Genomic DNA, 26,892 nt, shown 5'->3' on the forward strand with positions numbered 1-26,892 from the left:
TTCTGCGTGGCACACTACTTCACAAACGTGGTCCACTTAGCCTGGTACACCTCTATCGAGGACTTCTGCAGATACCCCGACATCCTCGAAGCCGTCTTCCCCGAGTATCCTTCTTTTCTCAACAGACGCTCGATAACCTGCACGCGTGTATCTGGAGGCACTGAGGGTTTTTGTGGAACCTTCGAACGTGAGGCTGGTGCAGCAGGTCTTCCCTTACTGGTAGGGGCCACGGAGGAAGGGTGGCCAGGTCCTGTAGATCCGCAAACCACTCCCTCTTCGGCCACCAGGGCGCTACCAAAGTCATCCCTGTTGCCCTTGGCTGCCTGAGCCTGTTGAGCACCTGCCTGAGAGTCCCGAAGGGGGGACAGGCATACACGTCGAGTCCATCCCATGGGTACTGGAAGTCGTCCTCGAACGCTGCTGCCGGAAAACAGAACATGGGGAGCTTCATGTTGAGCCTTGTGGCGAACAGGTCTATCACCGGTGAACCCCACAACTGTAGGACCTTCTGGGCCCCCTGTGGGTGTAGGGACCACTCCGACCCCACTACTTGGCCTGGTCTGCTGAGGCCGCCGGCTAGGACGTTTCTCTTCCCCGGAATGAACCTGGCTGTGAGAATCGTTCGATTACTCTCGGCCCATTACAGGACTCAAGCCGTGAGATTGCACAGCTCCCTTGATCTCAATTCCCCTTGTTTCTTATGTAAGCCACCACTATGGCGTTGTCGCACATGAGGGCTATTGCGTTTTCCCCCAACCGATGGGCAACTATTGCGAGGGTCTTTTGAACCACTATCAGCCAGAGCAGGTTTATGTGGAGAAGCTTCTCCTCCGGGGACCACTTTCCCTCTGCTGTCTCTTTGAGCAGATGGAGCAGATGGGCTCCCCACCCTTCCTTTGACACGTCCGTGAAGAGCACATCTCCGGAGGGGTGGAAGCGAACGGCACACCCCGTAGGGTGTTTTCCCTGTCGGCCCACCAGAGGATCATGTTTCTGGTGGCTGGGGACATCATGATTAAGGACTGAGGCAGGTCTCCTGGTGGCCAGAGGTCCTTCGGATTCCCCTGGATCGGGCTCAGCTTAAGCCTCCCCTGAGGAACTAGTTCTCCAATGAGACCAGGTGGCCCACGAGTCGCTGCCAATCCCCGGCCCTCACTGGTGCATATGCTAGGAATGGTCGAACTATGTGGTCTAGATTGTCCAGTCTCCCATGAGAGGGGAATGCCCTTGCTACTGGGAGTCCAGGACCATCCTCAGGTACGTCATCCTGGTGGTGGGGATCAACTGGGATTTCTCCAGATTGATGGTAACCTCCAGTTCCCTGCAGAACTGTAACAGCTTTGCCCCTCTCTTCCTTTAAGGCTGTGTCTGCGGCTGAAAGAAGCAACCAGTCGTCGATTTACCTGACCAGCCTGATGCCTTGCTTGTGTGCCCAGACTGATACTACGGTGAATACCCTTGTGAACACCCGAGGTGCCGTCGACAGGCCGAAGCAGAGGGTCCTGAACTGCAGAGACTTGGCTCCCCACTTCACCCTGAGGAATTTCCTGCTGGAGGGGTGTAACGTGGATCTGAAAGTAGACGTCCTTTAGGTCCAGGGACATCCTGAAGTCCTCTTCCATCAAGGCTGCCAGTACCGACTCCGGCGTGACCATCTTGAGGGACGTCTTTCCGATGAACTTGTTCAGGGCCGAGAGGGCGATGACTGGTCTCCAACCCCCCATAGCTTTCTCCACCAGGAAGAGCCTGCCGTAAAACCCCGGGGCCGATTCCCGGACGGGTTGCAGATCTCCTTGATCAACATGGCCGACACCTTCTCCTGCAAGGCTGCTCTCTTCATGTGATCCTTGAGGGCCATCCACTCCGCCCGATGCTCGGGAAACAGAGGAGGAGGTTCCGTCAGGAAGGGAATCCTGTATCCCTCCCTGAGGACTGACATGGACCATGGGTCCGCACCGTTGTCCCGCCATGCCTGCCAATGGTATTTGAGGCATCCCCCCACCTGTGGCGTGGGAAGGTGTAGGGGGCCTCCCTTCCTATCTCCTTCCGGGGAGATGGCTTGAGCGGCCTCGTCTCGAGTCCGAGTACTTTGCCCAAAGGAGGCCTCGGCTGGGGCACCACCTCTGTAGGAGGGCCGCGAGGACTGATGCCAAGAAGGGGAGGAGGCCTCCTGTCTAGCTGGTGGCGTAGATGGGTAGGCCCCGTCCACAGACGGTCTCCTATGTGGAGAATGTCTTGTTGCTGGCTGCTTAGGCTCAGCCGAGTCCTTCAGTTTTCCCACTCTCTCCATGGTCTCTACTACCGTCTGTAGGGGGAACAGGGTTTCACCCCACACCGGAGCATTCCGAAGGAACTCGGCCTCCCGTTCTGGGAGTCTACGAGGGAGCCTGTTTAGAACTATGTCTCTCCTCAAGATCCAGTTTGTTGTTTGCGTCAAGGACTGGAATGTCACGAATTTCATCGCCTTGCCCCCAAATCGTGTGAGCTCATGCATTGGGGCTTGATTCTCAGGCATCGAGAGATCGTGGGAGAGGTGGAAGCCTGCTAAAGTGCATGCCCACAGGTCCAACCAGGAGGCCACGCGTATCTTCCATCATAATGGCCTCCGCCTGTGAGAAGACCACGGAGGCATTAAGGATCCTGTCATCCGTGCTGCCCTGGCTCAGAGCCGCAACGGCTTCTTCCATTGCTCGAGGCCCTGCAGGCAGCCCGTTTGGCACATAAAATGTCTTCTAGGTTCTAAGCCCGGGCAGGAGCTTGAAAAACCCTTGGGCCCTGAGGGAGTTCCTGTGTCGAGAAAAAATGGTTGACGTGGTCCATGCCCAGGGACACGTCTGGGACCACTTGTAGGGTCAAGGATGGTTTTGGCTGTATAGGGTTGTCTACCATCCTACCCAAACCCGAAAGCCAGGCCTGCTCCGAGAATGGTTTGGGCTCATCTAGTCTGTGGTGATGCCGTATAGGGGCTAAAACATTCCTGTATGAGGATGCTTTGTCAGGTGAACAATCTCCAACATCCACTAAGCCCACTACCACTTGATCCGCCGTGCCGGCTGATTCTTCGATCACGGATGGATCCGTGGGGGCGGCCGTATCCCTGGCATCCGGCCGACGGAGCGGCTATCTCCATCACGGATGGAGCCCTCGAGGAGGAGGTAGCCGTCAGGGGTCTATCTACCCCCTCCCGGAGGAATCCGTGGCGAGTGACTGCCATGCTGTGCCAGCGGCTGCATGCGATGCATGGATGGAGCCGGTGATATATATTGTATATATATCTCCACTAAGCCCACTACCACTTGATCCGCCGTGTTGGCTGATTCTTCGATCACGGATGGATCCGTGGGGGCGGTCGTATCCCTGGCATCCGGCCGACTCGATGGAGCAGCTATCTCCATCACGGATGGAGCCGTCGAGGAGAAGGTAGCCGTCATGGGTCTAGCCCCTCCCCGGAGGAATCCGTGACGTTATATATATTTACTGTATATCCACTAAGCCCACTACCACTTGATCCGCCGTGTCGGCTGATTCTTCAATCACGGATGGATCCGTGGGGGCGGTCGTATCCCTTCACGGATGGGGCCCTCGAGGGGGAGGTAGCCGTCATGGGTCTACCCCCTCCTGGAGGAATCCGTGACGACCGACTGCCATGCTGTGCCAGCGGCTGCATCCGATGCATGGATGGAGCCATTGAGATGTTGGGTATGGGAACAAAGCTGCTAGGCTGAGCCAGTGGCTGCCCCCGCTGAACGGAGAGAGCCGGTGACTCGCCGGGCAAGGGCAAAGAAAGGTAGTGTGTGCCAACGGCTGCACCCGAAGCAAGGACGTAGCCGAAGAGACACTGGGCGAAGGCACGTAAGCAGCTTCAGCAGCCGCCAAGGCAGGCACTGGAATGGCAAGAGCCATGTTCGACCCACAAGGGGGAAAACTAACTTACCCAATTTTGCCCTCTTCTTATTGGAATTCTTCTTCTTCTTGCTCTTTTCCTAAGCAACTTTGGCCTTCTTCCTAGACGGGCCTAAGTTCGCACTCGACTTCTTCCTTTTCGATTGCTTTTCTTTTTCTTCATCTCCTGGTTGCTGAAGTCTTCCGACGACGAAGAACTGGAGGACGAGGTATCGTCCAAGGAAGACGAAGAAGAGGAGGAGCTATCCGAGGACCCTGAATCCTCTACCACCAACATGGGGCTTGCAATTGTGCTACTGGGGTGATGGGTTGCATAACATCAGGAGGTGGCAAAACAGAAGGCGCCGGAGGCATAGAAGTCACTGCACCTGAAAATCACTGCCAAGGTGGTGGGGAAGGAGCTGGAGTCCCTGAGCTCCCCCACACCGGATCCTCACTCGATACGGGTCCTGCGGGCACTAGAACCTCGCCTACCGAAAGCACTCCCGGAACAATAGCAAACTCCTCACTCGTCTGCGTAGGCACAATGCATTTGGATTTATCACTATCAGACTCATGGGGAATAGCAATGGGCTGTTTCCCCGCAACGGACTTACCTCGTCCCCTACTCTGGGTAGGGGAAGGGGAACCGCTCTCAGGAGCTGAAGGAGATGTTATTGGTGAACGGGAAAACACAAAGGGAACACGTGGTGGGTTGGACGGGATGTGAGAGTGCGGCGAGATGTGATCTACGTCGCGACCAGATGCTTACTGACGACAGCGACCCAGTGGCGCACCCACGCGCTGACCTTGGGTCACCTCAGGGCACGTATCCCTCCGACACGGAAGGACCCGACAAGGGAAAACAGAGATAGGAGGGACTGCGCAAAATTCTTGGTCGGATAGGGAGGAGATCCCAGATACTTCTAAGAAAGTAATTCGAGGTAAGTACTCCGTGTTGGAATAAATTCTACTTTGTGTTTCGGACAAAACATATGAGAAGCATAATTTACAGAATGGTTGCCACTAATTATTTTTCTTGATTAATAGCTTATTTTAGCCAACTAATTTGCATTGCAAACAATGCCGAGTAAACCTTTGAATTTCAGGATGAATCATTTGTATCCTAATTTATACATTTATTTAAATTACAATGTTTTATGCACAATGAAGAGACCAAATGCATACACAGAATTATAGAGCACATCACCACATGAAATCATATGACATATAAAACATACAATAAGACATTAGTACCTTTGTAAGCCTTGGGTAACTTCATACACTGGAATGCTGAGTAATATTTCCAATGAAATAGAAATGAATGAATGGTGTGGATTCTGTATAGAAACTTATGTAAAAATATGTTACGGAAATGAGTATTTGAGACTTCTTAAAATTACATGACTTAACATCTTAAATAATAAAATATAGTTTTAACAATAGAGATACATTGAGGATGAGAATCAATTGCACTTTTTAAAGTAAATTTTCTGGGTGATCACAGAACTCAATGAAAAGCCACAATGAGAATACTTCTGGAGAACGTTCTTCAAACACAGGGTAATACAGATTTGATGCTTATAGAAGAAAGAAAAATACATATCTGTACAGTACCATCATTATTACTTATCTTTTGTTTTCATATTTCATTATACAGTACATTAATACTTTTTTAATAGGCCAAACTTTTGATATGTGACAAAGCATCCATTATGAGAAAACATTATTTTATCACAGAAATAATGTTTCTTTTGATGTATAGAGGAATTACAAAAATTATTTACTATACAACTGACTCCAAGTTGACAAGGTAGTGAGACCCTGAATACTAATACCATAAAATGAGGGAAAAAAAATAACACTCCATTGGTAGTATGCCAGTCATTTTGCCCCAATTCTCTATATCCCAACTAATTCAAAGAATAGTAAAGTAAATCAATTTAATCTAGGAATAATAACACCAATATTCTTTTTACAACAATGAAATCCAGGACCCTATGGTTTTGCTTCCATAAAAAATTATTAATAATACAATTACTTTCATTGAAATGGTATCTTTATGCAAGAAATGTAACTTTAAATAACATTTACACATTCTCCTATAAGTTGTAAATATAAATCATTCTTTATGGATAAAAATACTTTTAAAATGTATCCTTTTATATATCTAACTACATAACCGTAAATCAAAGGCACCATCGAAGTCGTGCATTCTTGTACTCTCAAATTAATGTAATATAGCATATTAACAGAATCTTTATTTACCAAAATCCACACAAAATTTTTCTTCCAAGAAGACATTCCACACTACAAGGATGAACATATGATTTAAAATCATGTCAACCTTCATTTCAACTTATATCATCATTCTCCAAAAGGGATTCCTTCAAAGAACAATGACAAAGTAGGGGGTCACATGCTTTCACGAGCTTGATTATTATTTACATCTAAATTATCAAATTTCTTCCAAACAAGAAGAGATTTTGAAATTGACTGAATGCCATAGGTGGCCTGAACTTTTGCTGCAGATGGTGCTGTTAACACCAAGGGAATTTCTTGATAAATATATATAAATATATTTATCAACTAGGCTAAACAAGTCTACAGTTCAACATTAATTATCATTCTGGTATTTTGAAAATTTAGGTTTAAAAGAAGATAACATAACCCAATAACCCAGGTTGTGTCAAAATTACCCTTAGACTTGAAAGTGTTCTGTCTCTCCCCATGGTTAAAACTGATTTTTTTTCTTGTGACCATGACCACGAATATTCCTTCATGATCTTTACTAATTCAGTTCTCAAGGTAACTTAACACATCCATGGCTGAAAGATCTGTTTGGTACCTGAATACATTGATTCTATGAATCCATTTTATCACAGAAAGCTATTCAGGATTGCATACATAAATTGGGTTAAACTACCTTCTCATTGACTACAGTTCACAGCATATAATAGAATTATTTGAGAGAAGAGGAAGGCTGAGAAAAAGAATCCTGGGAGGTAAAAAATATAATCTGGTGATTCTGAGGACTTTTCCTTAGCTCATTAAAGGTCTATCACTACAATATTGTAACAGCTTTTTTACAATTAATTTTTTTCACATTAAAGCTGATTATCATCACACCCTGAAAGCCAATCTTAAAGTTTCCAAAAGTACTGTAATTATATTGGAAAAGCTGATGGCTTTCCTACTTTTCCTAAATTATTGTTCAGTAAATCATCAGGGAAAACACTTACTACCCAGGGATGTTTTAAAAAGGGTGACTATTTAATGACAAGATATGTACATTTTCCTTGTCAAATTAAATACCTCTTTACAGAAATCCAATCACACCTGCATACCTCAGTTTGGCTGCGCTCGCTGCCTACAGCATCATGATAGAAGCGCTTGCCTATGCCTTGGCCTACTATAGATGGCGAATTCAAGCACTAATAGATCGATTTGTGCTCCCACTAATGATTGGGGGTTTGTTTCTAATGGCAGTTTAGCTCCACTTTTCATGCCTAATGAGCAAAATAAGCCTGATTATTTATTTTTTATATTTCACAAATTACCCATTGCTTATGTTCTGTTATTAGTAAAAGAATACTTAAGATCACACAGGTGGAAGAGCCCAAAGTGTACACATTTTGTCAGCACTTGTTGAGATGAAAGAGAAATCTGATGGATGCCATCGACCAGAGATGACCTTGTCCTGATGCTCAGCTACGACGACACTTGGCAAAGGCAGAGTTAAGTCACCTGAAAATTAATTCCAAGAAAAACTTAATAACAGATAAAAAATAATAAGATAAACCACAAAAGAATAAAGTTTTATTTCTAATGCAAAAATGCTTCTTGTTAAAAAATTCCCCACCAAAAAAAATAATTTTTCAACAAATCTTAGGGAAAAACTGTTTAAACTAGAATTTTTCATAAATTCAAAAATAGTTACATAAATTACTACTTTTGAATCCAGTGACATAATTCTCACACAAAAATTACGTCAATTTCAAACGGACTCTGTGCAAGCAAAATACTGAGGGAATGATGCGATAGTTTGTATCTACACTTTTTTTTTTTTTTCAAAATTTCCCTATAACAGCCAAACATTTACAAAGATGAAAATACAATAACTGAAGAAAATGCATGCTCATATGAATATTAGTAGCTCTTCACTACTATATAATAATAACATGGCTGGAAGTTATGATCAAAACAACTGGGTAGAACACTGATCAAAACAACTGGGTAGAACACTGTTGTGTGTTTTCAACCAATCACGAATGTATGATTGTTTAGAGTTCAGGTTTATAGTTAGTCACTGCTGAATTTGTAAGCAGAATTGTCACTGTAGGTTGGACTACCTATTAGTATGGCAATATAGTAGGCCTGTTGTAGGATTAAATCCCAGGTTCAAATATATATTCATCTAAGTTGTTCCAAGTTATTGTAAGCCTGTTACATCCCAAAACATAATAATTCAGTAGAAGTTAGTGGGCTTGACCATTGTAAAAATATAAGTAGAAAACTGTGATACCATAACCATAAGGCTAAGTAATAAATCATCAAAATAGCTGAACAAGGAAACTATGGTTTCCTAAAGACATTGACCATGTTATCCAAAAAAAAAAAAAAAAATTACACCCAATGAATGTAAACAGGTAATGATGAAAAGGCACAAATGTCATATTACAGGAAGAACAAGGTAATATATATGTTTACTTTGACCAGTTATAATGAAAAATTAAGGGTAGCTATCTATCTTGAACCATTCAAGTTGGGACAACTAAAATTTATTGAATGGAACTACAGCAATTTATGATTGTTGGAGGAATCAACAGACTTCAATTCTATAGGCAAAACCAGTTCTCACGTGTGAAAAAAATGACTTCAACTTTATAACACCACCTTTATTGCCCAGGCTGATTCTTTATCAACTCCCTTTGAAAAATACTTGCACATCGGTTCACAAACAAGGAGCAAGAGGCTTGTGAAGGCAGAGAAAGCATGTGTGCCTTAGGTGTAGCTAGACACAAACCTATGACCTACTGTCTGGGATCAAAGTACCGAAGACATTAGTCATGAATGACATCTTTAATTTTGACCAAAGTTGCAATTTAAGAATAAATATGGCCTGAATTTCAGGTAAATAATGAATTCTAGTTATAAGATTAGGTTTTAGTCAAGTTTTACATTAGACCGGTTTCAAAAATACCAGCCACAGGCCTAGAGTTAGGGTCTGGGAGCCAATTCAACATTGAGGTGGACCTGGGGTAAAAGCATACAGTATGGTTGCAATGTGAAAAAAAGTTTTAAAAAGGTTCTACACAAAATAGAAAAAAGGAATTAGAAACAAAACATAAGGATAAAAACAGGGTACATCTAGGGGCTTAAGAGACACTGATAGACCATTGAATAATGTATGCAGCACACCGCGTAAAATGCGGATGGCAATACCAACTACGGGAAGTGTTACATTACTACACAGTTTTAAATGCCTAAAATAAAATTGTTTATAATTCATACACCTAAGTAAAGTTTCATTCAGAGTTAAGAAAAAATAAATTTACTTACCTTGTAGGTCAGTAAGTACAAGCTTGTTATCATAGCCAGCAGTAAGAAGATAATAAGCTGAAGGAGAGAACCTAATTGATCTAACATCTGAAGAATGTGGTCTGAATGCTTGGATACATCTTGAACCACGAACATCGTAAAGAGAGCACACAGAATCTTCATGACCTGTCACCAGAAGCCTTCCACTTGGATCCACACACAATGATGCGACAGGTGTTCCCTAAATTAAAGAGAAAAGTATATTTCAAAATATATTTCAATAATTATACTAATTACACTACAGTAAGCAGAAATATCTCTAAAGATTACACATCAATAAACAAAATAGGAAAATAATATAAATAAAAGGCGTGTTATAATAATAGGTCACATCAACTGCTTAAATACCGAGTAAGACTTAGTTGAAGAAAAGAGCACATTATTTTATATCTAAAACAATTAAGATTTTGCAAGGATGGAGATTTTATAAAAAAAAAAAAAAACTGAGTTTTTACTATTGTCAAATGGGCAAAAGGATGTCATACATTAAACTTATTAGGTAAGAAATGTTGATAACCCAAGTAAAATACCTTTTAAAAAGAAAATTTGTGGTAAAATCAATTACAAATAAAAAATCTTATATTGAATAGAGTAGAAGTTTTTAGGGTTTTAAGCATACAGATCAGATGAGACTTTTCAATGGTTTTAAGTAGCATGGCTAGAATCTTGCACAGTAGAAACTAGAACAGCTACTTCAAGATGAAGTTTAACTTGACTAAGTTTAGGGGATTGTACCTAGGTAGACATCATATGAAATAAAGTCCAAACATGTAACAGATCTTACTACTGTCAAGATGACCATATTATTATTATTATTATTATTACTTACTAAGCTACAACCCTAGTTGGAAAAGCAGTATGCTATAAGCCCAGGGGCTCCAACAGGGAAAATAGCTCAGTGCGGAAAGGAAAAAAGGAAAATAAAATATTCTAAGAAGAGTAACAACAATAAATATCTCCTATATAAACTATAAAAACTTTAACAAAACAAGAGGAAGAGAAATAAGATAGGAGTGTGTGCTCGAGTGTACCCTCAAGCAAGAGAACTCTAACCCAAGACAGTGAAAGGCCATGGTACAGAGGCTATGGCACTACCCAAGACTAGAGAACAGTGGTTTGATTTTGGAGTGTCCTTCTCCTAGAAGAGCTGCTTACCATAGCTAAAGAGTCTCTTCTACCCTTACCAAGAGGAAAGTGGCACTGAACAATTACAGTGCAGTAACCCCTTGGGTGATGAAGAATTGTTTGGTAATCTGTGTTGTCAGGTGTATGAGGATAGAGGAGAATATGTAAAGAATATGCCAGACTATTCAGTGTGTATGTAGGCAAAGGGAAAATGAACCGTAACCAGAGAGGAGGATCCAATGTAGTACTGTCTGGCCAGTCAAAAGACCCCATAACTCTCTAGCGGTAGTATCATTGTTATGAGTTTAGTATAAAATACCCACATTTGTTCTAGGACTTGAAAATACTTTCTAGATGTCTAAGTACAGTTGAGACCAATACCAAGGTACAAACTTCATCTTGAACCAAAAAATCAACCCCAAGATGGGAGTCGTCTCATCTAACAGTAACAAAAATTGAACCTTTAATCCTGTGATGTAACGGTACTGGTAACTAGATACCATAGCCTAGTCTAAGCTGATAACTGCCACGTTGTGGTAACTATCGATGTAAATATTTGTATTTAAAACAATTCACTCTATACAGTAATGCTACACTAATAATGTAATAAAACCACCTACCAGATAATTTCACAGTAAAATGCATTCGTAAATTGTATGTGTTCTGATCAGCTGAGCAGCACAAGTAAACAAAACGACTTCTGGGAGCGCTCATATTAGCTTTATGTTACTACACTTTTATTATAAATATTTTACCACACAAATAATCTTCATTTATAATAACATCTTTACTAAAAACTTAGTATCATTAGTTATCACTTGCATGTGTAAATGTGTTCATTTGTTCGTCATGATCGGCGATGAAACGTAAACAAAATGTTTTCTGTTTTAGGCGGCGTTTGAAAAAAAAAACAGGAGATGAAATCACTTTTTTTTCATTTATTTTACATTTGTAAGGATAAAGTAAATCAACAATAATAATTACATTATCATTACATAACCAATACTTGGTAAGATAGCTGTTGCTGCAAAAGCTAACCTATACATAGATGTGTAAATGCATTCGTTTGTTCATGATCATCGGCGACAGGAGGTAAACAAAGCAATGGTTTTGGTTTTGGGTGGCGTGTTCAGCAAAAGCATGATATAAAGTTGACTTTTTTTAATTTATTTATGATTTCTAAGAATACAGTAAAAGCATTTCAACCAATTTAGACGGAACGGAAGACGATGACAGTGATGGACTATAGTGCAAACTAAGCAATGAAAATTATCCCCTAACAATGCTGTCCTGATGTTTTTTTTTAAACACTAATAGTTTGAATGGCAGTGTTTATTTTATATTTTAAGTTTATTAAATAATTTTTTTCTTTATTTAAACTTGTTTGCATCATTGTTTTCCTGTATACCATAGTGTAGGTACCGATAACCGGCAAAAATTTGAGGTTTCAGACAACCACCACTACTGCCATCTCTTGACAAATAATGTAAACATTCCTAGTTGTCCGAAATATGTTTTTGGTGACGGACTTATTGTAATGAAGAATTTTTTTTTTTTCAACATAATCACACAATCCATTTCTTTTATCGAGGCATATTTGCACCGACTCGCAGGGGTGCCCTTTTAGCTCGGAAAAGTTTCCTGATCGCTGATTGGTTAAAATTATCTTGTTCAACCAATCAGCGATCAGGAAACTTTTCCCAGCTAAAAGAGCACCCCTGCGAGTCGGTGCAAATATGCCTCGGTAAAAGAAATGGACTATAGTGTATGATACTGAGCAAATTATATGCTGTTAAGTAACTTCTTCCTAACTACAACATAAGTAGAAAAATTAATGACCAGTACAAATATGGATAATCTACATTTCGCACAACTAGGCGAGTTTACCAACAGACACAAAACATAGCCAGAGTAGAGTACTATAAATAAATTAAGATAAAATTACCAGTAAATATTCCTATTTTATTTTAACATAAAACTATATACCGTGATTGAAATGAGTATATTATATGATTTTAAGTCTATCCTTCAAAACTACTACCATATTAATGAACCATATGCAATAAGAATACCCTAACAACAACACAACAGAGGTCAAGAAAATAAATATTTTCATGGGTCCAAAAGTATCTCTCGTGTAATGGGCGAACCCTGACTTTTTTCAACCAAAACTGGTCATAAAATTTCGCCCTTTACATGGTAACATACGGTATATTCATTCTAAAGCCTTCAAACTCTTCACAACCATCACTTTCTGTATCAAAAAGTTTCTCAAACATATCGGGTGAAATTCCGTCGTCATATAGATTACAGTCTGAATCCAGTGAGTGTACATCTTCGTCCTTGCTATTGTACAAGACATCATCCTCAGTACCATCCCTGGCAATACAGTAAATATCCTGCATTTTTAAAATTATTTTACTACAATTTTAAATTTAACATTCGCCCATGCTTTCACAACAAATTTACAAAGAACATCCAATGATAAACATAGTTAGCACTTATCTTCTTTGGAATGTTTCGAATAACCAAAGTATGCTTACATTTGGCCATAAGCATGATGAAAGGATCGATGTTGTTATTTTTGTTGATATTCATGTTAATTCTGTATTTTATTTCATGGTCTTTTATTTCTACGGTCAAGGTAAGCAAAACAACAAATACCCTCGAAGTTTTGATTTTTAAAGGTCGTCTAATACCAACAATATGAGCTAGAATAAAAAAAATTTTGCCTAGATTTTGGGGGTTCTGTTAATCTGTAAGTCAGCTTATACGCCGAAATATATGGTACCAACTTTTATGTTGACTGGTTGTGATCAGCTGTGCTGTTGATCTGAAGGTCCCGCTACCGTATCGAGATAAGGCGCACATACTAATGGAGTATTGTTTATACAATTTCTTAATTTATTTGAAATATATTCATGATGAATATTACATCAGCACCAGTATGTTACAAGATATCATAATTTTCATATAGTTGGTTTATAGCCATTATTATTAATCATATAAATATGTTCTCTCTTTTCCTGTGTGCGTGCGTATGGCTAGTTCATTTTTAAAGCTTCCTACAGTATTTAAATTTTAGTTCATTATCAAGCCTTCATATTTCACCAGAAATTGCGGTTTATTAAAACATGTTTGAATGCTATTTTTAAATTTCGGGAGCATTTCAATATTCAACAATTAATTTTGTTTTACTTTTGGTAGGAATCAGCTGACCTCAAGGTCACACTACCATACTGTGATTATGCTCTCTCTCTCTCTCTCTCTCTCTCTCTCTCTCTCTCTCTCTCTCTCTCTCTCTCTCTCTCTCTCTCTCTCTCTCTCCAGGTATTTTTAATTTCAATTCACTGTTAAATCAAAACGATATCACTTGATTTGCCACTTGCCTTCCGCCAGAAATATGACGTGATCAGACTTTCTTTTTTAAATTTACGGTAAGTTGTCATATGTATTCTCATACAGGCCATTAAAAAATTGATATCGCTACTCAGTGTTTCCATGATGGGAATACTGTAATAAGATTACTTGGTAACACACTGAAAGGAAATCATCCAGTTTGCCAGCGCGCTTCCGCCAGAAATATGACGTCACAAGACACGAGACATAAACTCTGCTAAGAATGACTTGCAAAATATGTACAGTAAATCCATTTTCTTTTATCTTGAAAGAAATGAAAGAAAAAACTAAATTCCAAGCAAAAGTATTTCATTTTCATAATGTAAAAGGAAATATATTTTTAAAGAAATTTTTGTCCTATTGGTGTACTTTTAGATAAATTTCGATCGATTATCAGAGATTAAATAAAAGTAGCGTAGAGTCAAATTTACGCTACGTAGTACTCGTAAAAACCGATACAGACCCACAAAATAATTTGTATCGTCACTTGATATTTCGATAATGGGAATACTAATACTAATGGATAGCCTATTGGAAGGAAATCACTGTACTGCCCGGTCGCTTTCCACCGGTAATATGACGTCACCAGATATATGATATGAACATGACATATTAAAACTTTTCTTAATGTACTTTTTACTGAAAAGGGATACTGTGTTATCAATAAAAGAAAATAGATTATTTCCAAAGAAATATTTGTCCTATTAGCGTACTATTCTCGATACTCTTGTGACGTCAACACCCTAAAAAAAATTGCTGTAAAGTCACAGTCATAAGTCGCATATGTCTTAAGGGGATCGGCCGCCTAAAATACCGAAAAAATATGAAACATATTCGATTTGCTAAAAAAAATTCTATGGCTTCGTAGAGCATTCAAGAATGTGTGCACGAAGTATTATGCTAAAATTCGCCTTACTTTTCTAGTTATGGCCTGAAATGTAACAATAACTTTATACACAGAAAACACCAGTAGCGCAAATTATTTAGTCTGGTATAGTTTTTGTGATATATGTTACAAAAACTTCCTTTGAAATGAAATATATAATGTCAATAATATCCTAATTGGCACCTTTCTGGTTATAACTAGACAAGACAAAACACCCATCATGAGTCATGAGGCTCAGTTGCCTATAAATCTTCACGTAATAGGGTTGCATTTTTTCATGCTCGCTAGCCTTGACTGAACTCTCTTTTTTTCTGCGGTGTTTTTAGTTTTTCACCATGCCTAAAAAGGCGCAAGAGTTCACTTCATGCTTCTAGAATGCGGAAACGCCAATTTGATATATCCATCGAAGAAGTAGAACAGAGAATTCAAGAAACTAATGCCATAGAGGGGAATGAAGCGACAACGAGAGAGAGAGGGGCCGCGCAGCAAATGGCGCACGCTAACATCACTGCTGGCCAGAGACCAACCACATCCACCCCTAATCGTCTCTCTATTCGTTCATCACTGCTAAAGGGCAAAGATATTTTAGAAGAAGAATGCAGTGGATCGGAGGCTGATATTATCAACGATAGTGAAAATAAAATGATAATAATAAGTGAAGCAAGACTTGAAAAATTACTTGAATCACAAATACCGAATTGTAGATGCAAAGTAATTCCGAGGATCCATTTGGCAAGGGATGGATTTGAGACACTAATAAAAAAGATATGTCCTAAATGCAGAGGGAAAATTATTTCAGAACCTGCAAAATGCCCACCGATTTCTACAGAAGGAAGGAAGGCTCCAATTTACAAAACCAAATTTATAATAATATGTCTTAGGCACAAAGATAATCAATTGATTAATATTTCTATTCATAATACTTTTGCATTAAAGCAATAGACATTAAAAATAAGATTTGAAATCCAGTTAATACTCAAAAAAAAAAAAACATAAAATCAATGGTAACACAGTCTTTTACTTTTTTTTTATGTACCTAAAACTTTGAAGGCCCGTTTCTCAAAACATAAGTTTTTCACCTTCAAAATGTATCTCCTCCCTTAGTATTGGACCAATCTTAATGTAATTTCATATATAATATGGGGAAACATGGTAGATTAAAAAAAAGCCGGGGATTTTTAATATTTTGAGTTTCTGATTTTTGGCGAATTTTTTCCTGTAATTTTTCCGGGAAAATTTCATGAAAATAAAAAAAAATTCATATCTTGAAAAATAATTGAAAAATAAAAAATCCCCGGCTTTAAATCGAAGGTCCATATGTGTTTTATACATGGTTCAAATCTCATCCCTTAAAACCAAAAATCAAAGGAGGAGATGCATTTTGAAAATGGCCATTTTTGGCCGAAAAAAGCTCTGGCGTCACAAAACCTAAGGTCACTGAACAAAAAAAAATTCCCCAAAAGTTCCACACAATATCCTTTAACAAACCCCCTATATATCAACAACCTGTCGTTAAAAAAGTCGGAAACCGGCCGATCCCCTTAAGGCGACGACTACCTGTAGACTCTACCTTCCCGTGGCCTACATTACTGATGTTGGACCGCACAGAACTGCTAACCTTCTCCTTGTGGAACAGTGGTCGCTGTAAAGCACTCTCTCGATCATTGACTACCCCATAAGGTACCAGTTAATGGGTGAGAACAATCACTCCTTCCCAGTGGAGGAAAGCGTTTGCTCCAAATGCCGAATAACTTTTGACACTATTATTTTCAGTCATTATTTTTGTAAGGAGGAAATGTATAAAAGAGGGAATGGAGAAGGGAGAAGAGAATAGTAGAAAAGGAAGAAAGAAGTAGACATCTCCTACTTATCAACTATTGGTCTCTACCAACAATGACTGCATCATAAACCCTGAGGCTTTGTCAGAAATGGAACACTGGGAACACTCACTGACACTGCAACACAGGGAACACAGCAGGTGAGCCCAATAGACCAATAATTTTCAGTATCAGGAATGCACTTAGATGCAAAACTCAGTCAAATCAAGCAACTTACCCCTGATAAGAGGAGCTACTGCAAAGCGAGACAAATTACACTCGGAGGTCATCATCGTCCAGTTTGAAAGATCATGAAAAACACTCCATAAATGGGGGGGAAGACTACTAATAGTCCTCCTTTCACAAAGGTACACAACACATGGGGTTTAGAAGGATGTACAGTATCCTAATCGGAACAAAATTCACTTCACCACATCTTTACCTTTCATTGCACTTTTGCTTATAAGCAAATTCACTCAAAAAATAAAATAACAAAAACCAACGTTTCTATACAACCCATCTCAAAAAATAGATCCAACAGTTAAGGCGAACACAGCAGCATGTCTGTGCTTGCTGTAGCCAAAGACAATAGTAGCTGTTCTGTGACAGGAAGATGGCCATGGCTTCCCTCTTATACCACCTGTCATTAACCAACAATCTTGTTAATGTTTCGGTGACTGTGCCGGTGCTGTTGAAGACATATTTTACAGGACGAAACATTTGTAGGAGTGTAGGAGTAAAGTAATGTTCACTATTACAGTAATTGGGTTCATGGTTGTTTTTAATTTACAGAATTTAGACAAAAATAAGTAAAAGTCAAGAGGTTGGACAGAAAGATGGAAAAAAGAAAGTGGGAACAGAGTTAAAGAATAAACTAAAAAGTAATGCTCACAGAAACTATAGGAGGTGGACTGATCACACTATACTGCTATACAGGGACGCTCATGATTAGCTTTTATAAATTGCATGACCATAAAATAATAAATAATGTCTTACCGGCTTTGTTGGTGTGGCTCCTGGTGTAATTACATTAACACAGCCCCGAGTTCTCAGATCCCAGAACCTGACAGTTCTGTCTTGAGAACCAGACACAAACATAGCTCCACCCCATGTATGTAAAGCAAGTATGTGACCTGAAAAAAAAAATAGATTAATAAACAAAAAAACTTGAAGAATCATTCAACACCCACAAACTATTCAAACACTAATTCAAATAGTATACAAAGAATAGGTAGTAAGTTGGTTAGGGCACCATCCACCCACTGAGATACTACCGCTAAAGTGTTATTGGGTCCTCTAACTGGCCAGACAGTGCTACACTGGATCCTTCTCTCTGGTTACGGCTCATTCTTTCCTTTGCCTACACATGCACCGAATAGTCTGGCCTATTCTATACACATTCTCCTCTGTCCTCATATACCGGACAACACTGAGATTACCAAAAAAAAAAAAAATTTCTCTCTCAAAGGGTTAACTGCTGCACTGTAATAGTTCAGTGGCTACTTTCCTCTTGGTAAGGGTATCAGAGACTGTAAAGCTATGGTAAGCAACTCTTCTAGAAGGACACTCCCAAAATCAAACCATTGTTTCCTAGTCTTCGGTAGTGCCATAGCCTCTGTACCATGGTCTGCCACTATCTTGGGGGAGAGTTCTCTTGCTTGAGGGTACACTTGGACATGCTTTTCTATCTTATTTCTCTTCTTGTTAATTTCCAGATTTTATATTTTACATATGAAAGATTTATTTTAATGTTATTCTTGAACATCTCCTGTAGTTTATTTCCTTATTTCCTTACCTCATTGAGCTATTTTCCCTGTTGGAGCCCTTGGGCTAATAGCATCCTACTTTTCCAACTAAGGCTGTAGCTTAGCAAGTAATAATAATAATAATAATAATAATAATAATAATAATAATAATAATAAAGAAATTCCTATAAATTAAAATAGAAATAATTTTCTCCAAAACAAAGCACTCAATTCTTTTCAGAAGCCCCAAATTTATTTAATTTCTATTATAAATAATTAATAAGCTCACCTGTATGTCCTGAAAGTGCCTGGAATGGAGTGCCTGTAGCACAATCTGTGACATAAATCTTGCAATCCCCAGCACCACCGGAGATAAGAAGAGAGGATTTGTTGCTCGAGTCTTCTATGAAACACATGTCTCTGACTGTGCCATCATGCATCGTTAATTCAATCTCTTGACCTGTCAAAGCAAAACCTTGTAAATAATGCAAACAAGTCCCCTATATGTAAATACATATAACATGTTAATATTTTTAGTAATTCATCTTTTAAAACACCAAGTAAACCTAGAAAAATTCTCTTGACCTGTCAAAGCAAAACCTTGTAAATAATGCAAACAAGTCCCCTATATGTAAATACATATAACATGTTAATATTTTTAGTAATTCATCTTTTAAAACACCAAGTAAACCTAGAAAAATTCTTTTGTTTTTGCTAATCCTGATAAATATAATTCAAAGGAAAAAAATTGATAATTTAAATCTAGCTATAGATATAGCACATGAAGCCATTTCAAGAATAATGGTAATACTTAGTTTTTTATACAAGACTTTTTTCATACAAAATACAATCATCTGTGTGCCCATATTTGAGGTCTCGACTGTCTCCACAGTATTTTGTCAAACAGACCATGGTAGTCTTACAATATAGGTACCATCCAACAGCCTTAATACCAGTCAGTTACTTTCATCCCTTTTGGCATAATCCGGGAATAAGGCAGGGAGGAGGGTTTGCATTAAAACTAAAGTTTTGTGCTGTAAAATTATCTCATTTGTTCCACAACACTACATTCTGCATCTGCACAAGAATCACAATTTTGGTAGGAGGGGCACATTACAAGATACTGTCTTCTGTTACATGAACACATGCTCCACATCAATGCTCTTGATGAAGGCAGTAGGTCTGACCTTTCCCAAATGGTATGCAGTCCCAAGTGTTTAAAAACTCGACATAACAGGGCCAAATGCCATCTCAATTCTCTTACCATTGCCTCAATTACCAGTTGGCTGTCTGGGTAGCTCCACAGTTTTGTGATATCTCACTGCTTCCATGTTGCCAGATCCAGGTAAAGGCTTAGAATATTAAAGAACCTCTCCCCTTTGAATACAGCAAAAGTATTTTCTTGAAAACAGATAAAATGGTACATAAAACTATAGATAATGAAGACCCAGGAATGACCATAAATCCATCTTCCTGATGGATTCCCACATCAACTCTACTATTTCCATCTTGAAGAGGGGTTTGCTTTACAAACTTCTCCAATGGTCTGAGGTTAAATTACTGGTTGGTTATCATCCTCCTTTCAACTTCAGCAATGAAAAATAAGTGACTAGAACCAAGACGATGTGACCAGCACCTACTTGATTATCTACATTTATAACATCAATCTCTCTTCACTGAAAAAAACCTAGAACCTCTCATTGTTGGAAAATTGCATGCTAGAGTCAACTGCATGTGAAATCCAAAATAAGAGTTGATAGCTAACTCTGGCAACTTCTACTAACACTCTGGTTGCTATCAAAGAAAGCATCTATGAGAGCACCTTAAACAAGGCCTCTGAAAACAAGAATGATTCCAGCATAGAACCATTAATGGTCCTTGATGCTCAAGGGACACAGGAAGGAGGACTTTCATCATTATGTCTACTTCTTCACCATCACATTGTTAAAACGTAGATAACCATCTCCATATGAAGAATCAATGCCTAGAAAAGTGACAAACAAATTCTAGAGACCTTTTCTATGTCTTACTTTAAGGACCCTTAATTTAGCGAGTGGAGGGATATTAGGATCCAGGCTACCAACTTGGTCTTTTGCCTTAAAATATAGTTATCTAAAATAGCAACTAGGAATGCAAGCGTTTAACAGCAGAAGGACATAAAAGTAATTAAGGAATTTAAGAATCTGCAAGAGGATCTAACTTTGTAAGGGCCAGTGAACTTTCAGAACCCTTACTGAATGGAACACCATTACAACTAGACCCATCTTACAAGTAATTTTTGGGTTAGCAACTGGGTGGGTAAGCTCAGAATTACTGCCTACAAGTGAACCTACTTGCCTTCTATATCAAACAAAAGAAACTAAAAAATTAAGAGCTTTCAAGCTAGTCACTATCAAAACTTCTAGGTAGTAGGTTGGCCAGGGCACCAGCCACCCGTTGTGATACTACCGCTAGAGAGTTAATGGCTCCTTTGACTGGCCAGACAGGATTACATTGGACCGCTCTCTCTGGTTAGGGCTTTATTTTTCTTTGCCTTCACATACACCGAATAGTCTGGACTATTCTTTCCACATTCTCCTCTGTCCTCATTCACCTGACAAAACTGAGATTGCCAAACAATTCTTTTTCGCTCAAGGGGTTAACTACTGCACTGTAGTTTTTCAGCAGCTACTTTCCCATTGGCAAGGGTAAAAGCAACTCTTTAGCTATGGTAAGCAGATCTTCTGGGAGAAGGACACTCCAAAATCAAACCATTGTTCTCTAGTCTTGGGTAGTGCCATATTCACTGTACTATGGTCTTCCACTGTCTTGGTAGGGTTCTCTTTCTTGAGGGTACACTGAGGCACACTATTCTATCTTATTTCTCTTCCTTTTGTATTTTTTAAGTTTTTTTATAGTGTACATGTGAAAATTTATTTTAAATGTTATTGTTCTTAAACTTCTCTTGTAGTATATTTCCTTATTTCCTTCCATCACTGAGCTATTTTCCCTGTTGGGGCCCTTGGGCTTATAGTATCCTGCTTTTCCAATTAGGGTTGTAGCTTAGCAAGTAATAATAATAATAAAAATAATAATCAAGCAAGTAATGATAATGATAATAATAATTAAGTGTGTATTAGACAATGGTGCTGGCTTGTCATAATTGTCATCCTTCCTGCTATAAACATTTAGCCTAGTCTTCTCTGGATTTCCCCTATAACTAAAAGCAAGTTTAATTAGCACTTGAAATTGAAATATACTTTCCCTATGAAGGACAGTAAGGCAATCACACTCCTCACAACTGTAATTTTAGTCACAGTTTTATCCTTGTGAAGTAATTGCTAATAAATCCAGAGAAAACAGGCAACTTAAACACAATAAAAGTTATCATAATCTGGGAGAGGTCCAAGTCAAACCAATACAAATGAGAAACAGAAATAAGAAATAGCCTCTGATGTTTCGCTTCTTGAGATTAGGTGCCGATCGAAAGGAAATAAAATGGGAAGTGATTATAAATTTTAAGGGTATATGTTGATAAACAAAGCTTCTAGAGATAAAGCAATATTAACATCAGGGGAAGTTCATAGAAACAACAGTTAACACCACAATACACCAATAGGACCAAAGCCACCAACAAAATTTCTAATATTTATTTCCTTTAAACCCAAATTGTACAAGGAATAGTGTAAAGAACTTATGAATAGTCCTTATAAAAATGTAGTGAACTGTTACTTCAACAAGAGTAATTCAGTCTGTTATCTAATACTTGGAAAGATTATAAAACTATATTTACCAAGTGAATCTTTCCAACAATACAGATTTGTTTGAAAACTGAATGATGAAAATCTTTTCAAAATTAAGGATAGGGTTTCAACAATCACATTTAAAGAAAAATACTCGCTACTCATAAACTAATACATATGCATGATCCAAGAAACTAGTAAATAAATACCAGTAATTTAATACCGTATCATAAATGAGCTAGAAATCAACTGATTACTAACAATAGAAAACAAACAAGGAAAACATGAGGAAAATAGCAGGAGAGATGCAGCACAAGGAGGAAAAATATGAGGACAAACCACATACAGTGAGCTTTACACAGAAAGAACCAAAAACGAAATAAGCCTAGAGTATCTAAAAAGTAATATGCAGAAAACAATCAAAATCCCTTTTCCAAAGGCAAGGTGTGATTAGAAACACCACCATACCTAAATACTGTACAAAACTTTTAAAATTCTCCTTAGATAAAACCTGAATGGAAAAATAAAAATGAGTAAATTTATACAGTACCAAGATAAAATATCATCCACTTATATTGCACAGCACTTGACCATGGAATATGGCACGTTATACAGCATTTTGTACTTTATAAAAGCATCACCACAGCAAACTGTTCCTCAAAGCAATTTCATAACTACTAACTCTCAATAATAAGTAATACTTTTCTAAAGCAGATAAAAAAGGCAACATGTGACATTACAGTTCAAAATCTCAAATTGGCCCAAATGGATAGAGTATATAATTTATATTTTGTAAATGAATTTATCGAATCTGAAATTTGCCAGTTTCGACTGAAAAACTGGTATGTTGTTCATTAAAATTCACATATCTTTTGAGCACTACTGATTTAAGCCATCACCATTTCTTTTTATCATCATAATTAATTTTTGCATTACTACTACATAGTATTGTTACCATTGTCATTTATAAATGGTAGTAGTAGCGGCAGCAAACAAAAATAATAAAATTTGAGCAAATGCAGGAAACACAAAGACTTTTCTATAATGTATTTTTTTTTCTTATGGACAGTATATCTAACTATAGTTAAAAAATATAATTCTTATCACTATTATTATTATTATCATTATTATGATAGTTTACTCTACAACTGGAGTTTAGCTATTTAACAGATTCAAGTCAATTATTACAAACTACATAAGCTGGGAAACAGCAGTTTTAACATTTTAATACTGTACAGAATTTACAAATTAAATATATGATGGTCATAAAGTGAATTTTGGTACAATTACCTCCAGTTAAGTACCGTATTTCCTGTGTCATAAGACGCTACAAGTGGTAGGACGCACCCTATATTTAGCTAGGTAATTTTTGGAAAAAAAGGTGAGGATTTTACAACCTATCCTAAGAGCAATTCCTATCTGCGAATTCTAGTTTGATTTTTCGTCTCACAATCATTTTTCATATTTTGGGTGTATTATGAAATGTGATAGGTAAATATCAATTAACTGTACAACTGCTATCCCAATTTTATTATTTATGTAAAAATCCAGTAAATCAGTCGAAATTTCTACCATTTTAACAATGTTTTTAAGTGTTTTTACATAAAAGCAGTATTGTCAAATGCTCCCGACCAAATTTTGGTGGAGAAGTAAAATTCCTATAACATTTCCCAAATTCTTCATGTACACATGTCCTACAAAATTAATTATTGATCAAGTAAAGAATTCTCTAGAAATTTTACATGGAATATATTTTGTTTGTGTGACTCTAAGTCTAGTTAGTTTACAGCTAACTTCGTAACACTGCACTCAATTTGCAGCGAGATTTTTTTTTCAAGTTTCTGTTCAGCAACATCTTTATGTATGATTTCGGGATGTATACAACAAACTCATTACCAAAATACTGCTTTATTACAAAACATTAAAAAAATAGATAAATACTGTATATAAAAGTAATAAATTTACATCCTAGCATTGTCTGCTTGGATACCATTAGTTGGTATGTTTGCATGTCGATGGTGAATCATCAGCTGTCTACCAAAACAAAAAGAAGTACCTTGTTGCCTTCATTATTTAAAGAAAATGTATTCAAAATAAATTTATTTATTACATATGTATAGTAATTTTATTCTTATATTTTACGTCTGGTGCATGTGTTTATATGTCATAACTGAGGAGTTTGATAGTGGTCAAACTCCAACATACAACTTTATCTGAGTGTTAATACACAAGACAAATTCAGGGGGCATTTGGCATGTTTCAGGAAAAAAAAGCGCCTTATGACATGGGAAATACCGTATTTCAGAGAAAAAAAAAACATTCTCATATTAAAAAATATTCTTTAGGAATAATACCAAGAATCTTTTATCACTGTAATTATTCCTTTTAATCCTGTCAAAATGTGCTGATTGGGTATGCTATACTGAATACATAATATATTGAGAGTTAGTAAAAGAGTAACCTCTTATGTCCTTTCATTGTTCAAAAAGCTTAGCAGAAACAATTTCTATATTGTCCCGTATTGAAAACAAAATACTATAGACTACTAGTACAGTATTAACCTAACCTTTGAGCTTTGCAAACATTGAGAAAAAAAGAAAAAGAAAATTATAAATACGAACCTTTACCAAAGCTTTACTTTTAAAACTACTAACAAGATTGTCCTTTTGAACTTTGCAATATAATGAAAACTTCAAAATATACATCTAAAAATAACATCCGAAACAAATCTAGAATAAAAATTGTTAATGCTTATCACTACACAAAATATTTGGCCTACAGTGCTATCATTTTGTAGGCATACTAATATTTGTATAGGATCTCTAAAGGCAATATGCTTATTCATAACAACTAAACAAAGCTGAAAAACAGATGCTGTTAATTAGAGAAATAAAAAGGTTGAAAAACATCTTACTTGGAGAACTTTCCCCTTCTTCAATGTCTGTTAGTGGAAATAGTTTGGGAAATTAGTTCATACATTTCTGTTTCAATACCAAAGTAATTGCATTTGTACATTTAATAACTCAAAACAACTGAAATTTGCACAAAAGAAAAAAAAAAGTCAATAACTCATTGAGACTGTCACCTTTTATCGAGCACTATCAGGACAATTTTTTTTTTAGTTTAGAATAAGACAAAAATTTTTTTTAAAAATATACCCCATTTCTTATAAAAAAAGAATATATATTATTACAGCAGTTTATCCAAATTCCAGAACAAAATCTCTTACACCTTTTAAGATAAGGTCATCAAAATATGAAAAAATTAAAATAATGTTTATCTATAAAAAGATAAATAAAATTGGAGTAATTTATATGATTATTACTGTATAAGAATGATACATCCTACTTTTGTCTTGGTACAAAAATATTAAATCAATATATTTAAATATGTGACAGCCACAAAATAATATGAACAGTAAAAGCTACAAAACAAGATCTTTGACACATCATATCGACATGCAAAAACACAGACCATGTCTAACAAAGAATTGTGACACTTACCATCAACACTGCATGAGTCTGTATTGAATTTCATGAGTTTAACTGTTTTGTCGTTTGAACCTGTGGCCACCAAGTCTCCCATAGGGCTCCATGCCAAACAGTAAATTGAGCCCTTGTGGTGTTTAGTTCTTTTGAAAAGTACTGTTGGCTGGTAGGTAGTATGATCCTCCCTGAAATCATACAAATATATGCTTGCACATTACTGTATATACTTCCCAATACAATAAAAATAAGTCCTACAGCAGTAACAGTTAACTTGCAAGATTTCAACTAAACTCTTAAACATGTAAATAAATTAATATTACAATAAAAATTAAATTAAATTAAAACCAGTGATTTTACAGGATCCATGAATAATTATAAAATTTGGTGAATAGCATTGGAAACTGAAGGCATAGGAATCATAACCAATATAATTTTTTTTTTAATGCAAAATCTTAATGCTTAACTAGTCCTAACCTTTTAGGAACAGTAAGAAACAAAGTAGGGTTTAACCTAGATAAAAGAGACTGCCAAGCTCCTTGATGCATGGAAGATATTCAAAATAACTAAAGCAATGGCTCCATTAAGCATTAATAGCAACTAATAAAACAAACCTGAGGCTACTCGTAGCCTCGATTCAAGTCTATGAACAGATTACTGAATTCAACAGGAATATGTACGGTGACTTGTCATAAACTTATATCTGGCTTGATAGCTCAGTTAGTAGAGTCCTCACAGGCAAGGTTTCGGCTGAATAGGAAGGGGTTCGAATCTATGCCCAGCCAGAAGCTATTACCATAAATGAATTCCAGTGGATACATATTCCCAAGATAGAATTTGGTATTAAATGCCATTGTGGTTGATATTTACATTAATTGAAATCACGAGTGTTAGTGATATATATTCATCATAAATAACCATGTGTTGCAAACACAATTCAGTTATCATGGTGGAGATAGGTTTATTTCAAGTCTATGAATAGATTCCTGAATTCGACAGAAATATGTGCAGTGACTTGTCATAAACTTATATCTCTCTTGATAGCTCACACACACACACACACACACACACACACACAAACACATATATATATATATATATATATATATATATATATATATATATATATATATATATATATAGTGTATATATATATATATCATCACCAGCTGTTACTAGTACACTGCAGAACGAAAGCCTCAGACACATCCTTCCACTTGCATCTGTTTA

General features: G+C 37.6%; 1 protein-coding gene across 1 annotated transcript in view; it reads right to left on the minus strand.

Moving 5' to 3' along the window:
- Positions 1–5,008: 5,008 nt before the first annotated feature.
- The window catches only part of LOC137646902 (WD repeat-containing protein 47), a 358,427-nt gene continuing 336,543 nt past the window's right edge, over positions 5,009–26,892 (minus strand). Inside the window, exons 8-12 of the mRNA XM_068379977.1 lie at positions 25,681–25,850; positions 18,745–18,915; positions 17,707–17,843; positions 9,445–9,664; positions 5,009–7,629 (exon numbers count right to left, since the gene is read on the minus strand). Coding sequence (XP_068236078.1) covers positions 7,484–7,629; positions 9,445–9,664; positions 17,707–17,843; positions 18,745–18,915; positions 25,681–25,850 — 844 coding nt within the window. The 3' untranslated portion in view covers positions 5,009–7,483. The remainder of the gene's footprint in view (positions 7,630–9,444; positions 9,665–17,706; positions 17,844–18,744; positions 18,916–25,680; positions 25,851–26,892) is intronic.

This window comes from Palaemon carinicauda, chromosome 1 (assembly GCF_036898095.1).
Source record: "Palaemon carinicauda isolate YSFRI2023 chromosome 1, ASM3689809v2, whole genome shotgun sequence".
Classification (NCBI taxonomy): domain Eukaryota; kingdom Metazoa; phylum Arthropoda; class Malacostraca; order Decapoda; family Palaemonidae; genus Palaemon; species Palaemon carinicauda.